The 6360-nt window shown below is 40.0% G+C and overlaps 1 protein-coding gene across 1 annotated transcript; it reads right to left on the minus strand.

Annotated features, from left to right (window-relative positions):
* Window positions 1-975: 975 nt before the first annotated feature.
* On the minus strand, window positions 976-4631 carry LOC109172994. The gene is made up of 3 exons (XM_019322239.1): window positions 2323-4631; window positions 2026-2217; window positions 976-1900 (listed from the first exon to the last, which is right to left on the minus strand). The coding sequence occupies exons 1-3, from the start codon at window positions 4470-4472 to the stop codon at window positions 1348-1350; spliced, it is 2895 nt and encodes a 964-aa protein (XP_019177784.1). The 5' UTR covers window positions 4473-4631; the 3' UTR covers window positions 976-1347.
* Window positions 4632-6360: the final 1729 nt, after the last annotated feature.

The raw sequence follows: 6360 nt of genomic DNA on the forward strand, positions 1-6360 counted from the left end.
TGTACTTAAGGTGTGTGGGTTTTGTGCTTAATGTGCGTGAGTTTGCGCTTAAGGTGCATGCGTTTTGTGCTTAATGTGAGTAGTTGTTAAATCTTAAAGTGCGTGGGTTTTGTGCTTAAAGTGCGTGAGATTTGTGCTTAAGGTGCGTGTGTTTTGTGTTTAATGTGCGTGAGTTTGTGCTTAAGGTGCGTGAGTTTTGTGCTTAATGTGCGTGAGTTTGCGCTTAAGGTACGTGGATTTTGTGCTTAATGTGAGTAGTTGGTAAAACTTAAAGTACGTGGGTTTTGTGCTTATGGTGCGTGAGATTTGTGTTTACGATGCGTGAGTTTTGTGCTTAATGTGCGTGAGTTTATGCTTTTAAAATCTTTAGTGCGTGGGTTTTGTGCTTTGTTCTGTGCTTAAGGTGCGTGGTTTATGTACTTAAGTGAGTGATTTGTGTTCTTAAGGTGCTTTGTTTGTGTGCTTAAGGTGTGTGGTGATTTGTGTACTTAAGGTGCGTCCAATCGCTCAACTGCACGGGAAATCATTCCCGCACTTGAACCCTTCCCTATATATATATATATATATATATATATATATATATATATATATATTATGAACCAGATCACTGATTTCCGTCGAAAACCAGCTATAAGTTTTCATCAAAATTTTAAAAAGAAAATCTTGAACTAGAAGATGAAGAATGATGTGGGAGAAGGTAAACATCAAGATAGCCGAGAAAGAAGTCACAAAAGATGGTCGAGGATGAAGTCGCGGAAGAAGTAGCCGTGTGAATTGAAAAATGACTTCCCTTCAAACAAAAAAAAAGGGAAAGTTGTTTTCCAAGAAAATAAATGAATTTTCTCCTTTGATCGGAAACCATTTTCCAAGCCTTGGCAACTTTTGGAAACCCGGAAAATAATTTCCAAAACCAAAAATCATTTTTCAGATTTCCAAACGCACCCTTAATGAATTACATCAAATAAAAGTGTATACTAAAGCAAAAATGAAGTGGAATTAACAGAAAGCAAACAAACTGGTCGAAGCTGGTCAAGGACTCAAGGGTTTAAGCACAAATGTAGGATCTGAATTCAATGATGGTATACTATGGTTAACTTGCATTTCTTAATGTTATCTGTATTATAAATTACAGAAGAAAAAAGAAGGGTAGTCTGTGATGTTTGGGATTTACACTTCGGACTAACAGTGATGCATCAGCACTATCATCTTAGATCTTTTCTCAAATACTGCCTACTGAACCAATGAGCTAAGCAAAGCACTATCTATCTGTCATCTTAGATCTTGTTTTCTTGGATTGGCAGCTGATGAAAAACAATGCAGTAGCCAAGCCAGCTCTGAAGCTCATCATCAGCTATCCTGAAACAGTGCCTTGGAAACAGATTGCGAAGAGTTCCCGGAGTCTGTGTGCACCTCGTCCCCATCACGAGAGCGCACACGTTTTCTTTCTGTCATTGGGGTTTCACACACCACACTGTAATGAGCTTTTCGTCTCTCTTTCCTTTTAGAGTCCTCCTGCTGTTCAGATTTTCCTTTTGGTGCCTTAAGCTGCCTGGGCGCCCATACTCTTTGCAGGTCTCGCATCCTTGAATGGGATACGAATCTCAGAGCTTTCTCTCTCCTTTCGCGAGCTTCAGTCACCTTGCGTGCGTGTTCCTCCTCCCTAATCCCCTCAGAGCTCTCATTGGCATCTAGTGGCTGGTTGGAGTCATCTGCTGTAAAAATTGATTGTTGAATGCTATAGGATTCAGTCATTTCATATCTGTCTTGTTTCTCCCTCCAAGATTGATTACTATCCTCGCTGTTGAAGAGGTGAGCCTGAATTTGGTCTTCATCACCAAACGGTAGTAGCTCCATTCGGGTGTAGATTTTATTTACAGCATCTTCAAGAATGTGGCAATACCTGAATTTGGGGGTTCAGAGAGGGATGTGTTTGTTATCTTAGAACAGATTCCAGAATGGCCAGTATAACACAAATCACTAAATCAAAACTCACATGATAGGTTACATTAATGTGAAAATCTTTACCTTGTCCTGATGGTCCGCTCAACATAATCATAAAGGCTAACTTGGCCATGAATGCCTCCTTCAACAAGGTACTGAATTATCTCTAGAAGGGAGCAAATCTGCTTCACAAGCTTCTCCTTTGAGGAGTCTTTCATACTCTCAGAAAGATCTGAACGAAGTATTTCCATCCGGAGCAAAACCTGCAATTCATATCTAGTGCAAATTAAGGATATACAGACAAGTATAAAATTCCGACTTGGTGAAGTTGAGTGACTGCAGGATATTTTTTTAACATTGAAGGTACGATGGAAAGGATACTCTCTAACAATAGTTTCTGAGGTTGTACTGAAATCAGATGCTTCATAGGTAGGATTGTTAGACGCCAGCTTTTCTTTCATTTCTTTGGGCTTCCTTAATAGAAGTTCCATGAGTTCTGCAGCTAAGTTCTTATGAACATTGTCTCCTTTTATCTTTTCAGTACGAACACCTGTGGTATCATCTGCTTCATATTTTTGAGATAACACATGTATCGATGACTTTACTAGACGTTCAGCAAAACTCTGCAAATCCATTCCAGATTGTAGACCATGCTCAATCTTTTTTGGAAGATTACCGAAAAAGACTTCTGCAGTTTCAGAGCAAGACAAAGATGCATCTCCCTCCTGCATTAAGTTTACTTGAGAGAATAAAGGCTGTAACATGTGCTGCTGTGACTGGGATAAATGAGGAGGTGCTCTTAGCCAACTGCTGCTGCACTTTTTGATTTGCTCCATCCAGCATTTTAAGAACTTTAGCGTCTTTGGGGTTTCAAGTTTCCTGGCAAAGCAGACCTCAACCAAATCAAAATCAGAACATTTAAAAGCCGAGTCACAAAATGAGCTCCAAGATAGATTCTGAACCAAAGACTTCTTATTCTTTTTTCTCTTCCCATTCCCTAGTGGTTCACAATTTGTAGAAGTCGAAGTTTGAGAACAACTAAACCCATTGCTGTCATTTGCATCAACAAGTGTGTCGTAAATCCTCCCTCCTACATCTGTAGACCCTGATTGATTCCAATCAGGTTCTTTAACATTATCATTTTCAATGACTGAAAGCAGGGCTAAGTGAACCGTCAGAGGCTTGAGAATGCCCGCAGATGTCTGTCCACTGTCACTTGAGAGGGAGACTGTGGCCTGGCAGCCTTCCTTGTACAGAAAATTCAGCAGAATGTTCCAGATAGGCATGGAGTTTCTTTGTGCAATCTCGCCCATCTCTCCAGACAATATGTCAAGAACTCTATAAGCAAAGAAATCATCAGCAACTTTGGTTTTGCATTTCTTAGAATCTCCAGAAATCTGTCGCACTAGAATGGAACCCGTTCTGCACCCTTCAACTTTTCCACCCACATCATACCTTTGAATAGCCTTAATTTGCATCCTTATCACCCCTTCGCCAAAACACCAAACTGATTCTCCATTGCAGACATCGCTTTGTGAATCAATAAATCCTAGAGTACTCAGAATATTATCAGTTCTGAGCCTAGGCAGTATATTCAGATTCAGAAATTCAAGATCACAACACTTCCATTCCAAAGGCTTTCCCTTCACATCAAGGATCTCAAGATTTAGATGTCCAAAACGACCTTTAAGAGCATCAGTACAATTCAAAAACTCTAAAGAAACTCCTATTTTCGGGTATATCAACCCGAACGGAATCAGAGCAGAACCTAAAACAATTGAGTCCGTTGAACTAAAACCCCATCCATACCTCTTAATTCCTTTCTCTAAAAGCATTAATCCTCCAAATTCATCAACTTTCACATTATCCACACACTCCACGGGGCCATCTCTCACATCAATCCAACTAAACTGAACATCTCTATTAGCAAACGCATTGCTTAGAGTACAAAACAACTCGCGAAATTTGACCATAAATCCATCAAAATCCCTTAAAATTTCGGAATTCCCACCCAGATTCATATACTCAGATAAGCAACCCATCGACTTAGGCATAGGCGAAAACAAAAGCACCAAATTCGAAGAAATTTTCGGGAACTCGACACTAGCCTTACCCGGGAGATTGTCGATTTCAGATTCCAAAGCATAATCGCAGACGAGCTGGTGCAGAGAGCTCGCGACATAAGAGGCGCGAGGCGGATCTACCTCAAATTCCACCGGAATTGACAGAGATGTGAGCAAATCAGTAAGGGAATTTAGGGTTTGGGAAGGGTGGCTGAAAGAGAGAGGAGCGGCGGATGCGTTACCAGCGAGACGACCGACGGCGGAGGCGGAGAGGAGAGGGGAGAGAGAGGAGAAGAAGAATTTGAAGGAGAAGAGGGATTGAGAAAGCGGAGCAAAGGTCAGGAGGCGCTTGGCGGCTGCGGAGACTGAAGTGAGGTAAGAGATAGGGTTGTGGAAAGCTTGTAGCGGATGAAGATCTATGAGGAGGACTATGCGCTGGGTCTTCGAGTAGTCAAACGGCTCCGCCATTGCAGCGGCGGAGAGCTAATTGAGCCTCGAATTCTCACGGCACCAAAAATGGCGTCGGCCGGCAGCACGCGCCTAAGATTCCAGAAGGGACTGTCTCGGCGGCAAAACTGAATGAGCGGTAAAATTTTCGTTTTGAATATCACTCATGAAATTGAAAATGTCTTTACGACACTTCGGTCTACGGGTCTACGGCGCACTGCATCACGTGACGGGAAACATAAACACGTGGCCCAGGATGCACAACTTTTGTTTTGCACATAACTTTGGCAAATTATTGTTCCATACAGTATTGTTCCATACAGCTATGTGGATCACGATCTAAAACGATGTCGTTGAAGTTTATGAGTTAGAATAAGTGTTAATTCCACTAATGGTTCCCTGACTATAGTGATTTTTCGAAATTAGTCCATCACTTTTAATTTGGACACTTTAGGTCCTTTGACTTTTAATTTCTTTCCAATTGAGGTCCTTTCGTTAGAATACGGTTTATTAGACTTTAAATGAAGGGGTAAATTCTTCCTTTCACCTGCCTATGTATTATTCTTCGTATTTCTCCCATCGTATTTCGCTGTTATACCTTGTAAACATCTCAATAATAGAGGAACGCACACACGAGTAGTCAGCAAATGGGGAACGCCGAGGAACATTTTAGGATTTTGACTAAGATTATCTTCATATATATCGCGTATACAATGGAGAAATACTAAGAATAATACATAGACAGGTGAAATGATGAGTTTACCCCATCATTTAAAATTCAATTAACCGTATTCTGACGAAAGGACCTCAATTGGAAAGAAATTGAAAGTCAAGGGACCTAAAGTGTACAAATTAAAAGTCAATGACTAATTTTGGAAAATCAATATAGTCAGAGGACCATTGCTGGAATTAACTCGTTAGAATAATGTACATTATGAGTTAGTATAATATACTTTATATGTTACGATAATGTACATTATTTGTTGAAATAATGATACTTCTGGGTAAAATAATATATTTTATGAGTTATAATAATGTACATTATGCTTTAGAATAATGTAAATTATACATTAGAATAATGAACATTGTATTTTAATATAATGTACATTAAAAGTTATAAAAATGTATTTTACAATGGTCGCGTGAAAAAAAAGAATGAAACAGTTTTAGACTGTGGTCTACACAGCTGTGTGGACCACGATCCATGTAATAACTATTGAAATAACTTTATAGGTGGTAATTGAACTATTTTTTATTAAATATTTTGTTCAACAATATTGCGTGTGACAAGTGTTATAATTGTCTACGGGTGAGTGCTATAGCTTATGAAATTACTCATTTACTATTATTGATGGGGTGTGAACCCCATGGGCTCGGGGCCCAAGAAGAAAGTAGATAAAGCCCAGACGAAGAAGAGAAGCCCAAGAAGAAAATGGAGCAAACTCAAAAGGGATACGGGTCAAACCGAGAAGTCGGCTTGGTCCAGGAGTTGGCGGCGAGTGTGGAATCGACACGGGTAGAGGGTCGGCCTAAAACTAGCCGTTAGCCCCTATTAAGTTCCTAATTATCTACCCTTAAAATCCTATTTACTACCCCACCATTCCTAACCTCCCACTTATTACCCCACTTATTACCACTAGTCAAATATCTAATTATTATTATTATCCATAACCCCCCACTTAAACCCTTACTTACTACCCTAATTATCACCCATCACTACCCTACTAAATGTCCAACGGACACTTTTGGGATGGGCTAGCTATAAAAAGGAAGGGAAGACAAGAAGAAAGGGATCCACTCATTCATCTATATGTGGGAGGACTCTCCCAAGTATTATTCTCCCACTCACTACTCTTTCTCCTCTAAGGAAACACATCATTCATTCATATGTACAAGCACTCTTCCTACA

Source organism: Ipomoea nil, unplaced genomic scaffold, assembly GCF_001879475.1.
Source record: "Ipomoea nil cultivar Tokyo-kokei standard unplaced genomic scaffold, Asagao_1.1 scaffold0465, whole genome shotgun sequence".
In the NCBI taxonomy this organism is placed as follows: Eukaryota; Viridiplantae; Streptophyta; class Magnoliopsida; order Solanales; family Convolvulaceae; genus Ipomoea; species Ipomoea nil.

Coding starts and splice junctions, on each gene's coding strand:
- LOC109172994 (XM_019322239.1), bottom strand. CDS start 4,472: ATGGCGGAGCCGTTTGACTACTCGAAGACCCAGCGCATAGTCCTCCTC. Junction 2,218..2,322: donor TCAGAAACTATTGTTAGAGA/GTATCCTTTCCA, acceptor AATTTGCACTAG/ATATGAATTGCAGGTTTTGC. Junction 1,901..2,025: donor GAGCGGACCATCAGGACAAG/GTAAAGATTTTC, acceptor CCCCAAATTCAG/GTATTGCCACATTCTTGAAG.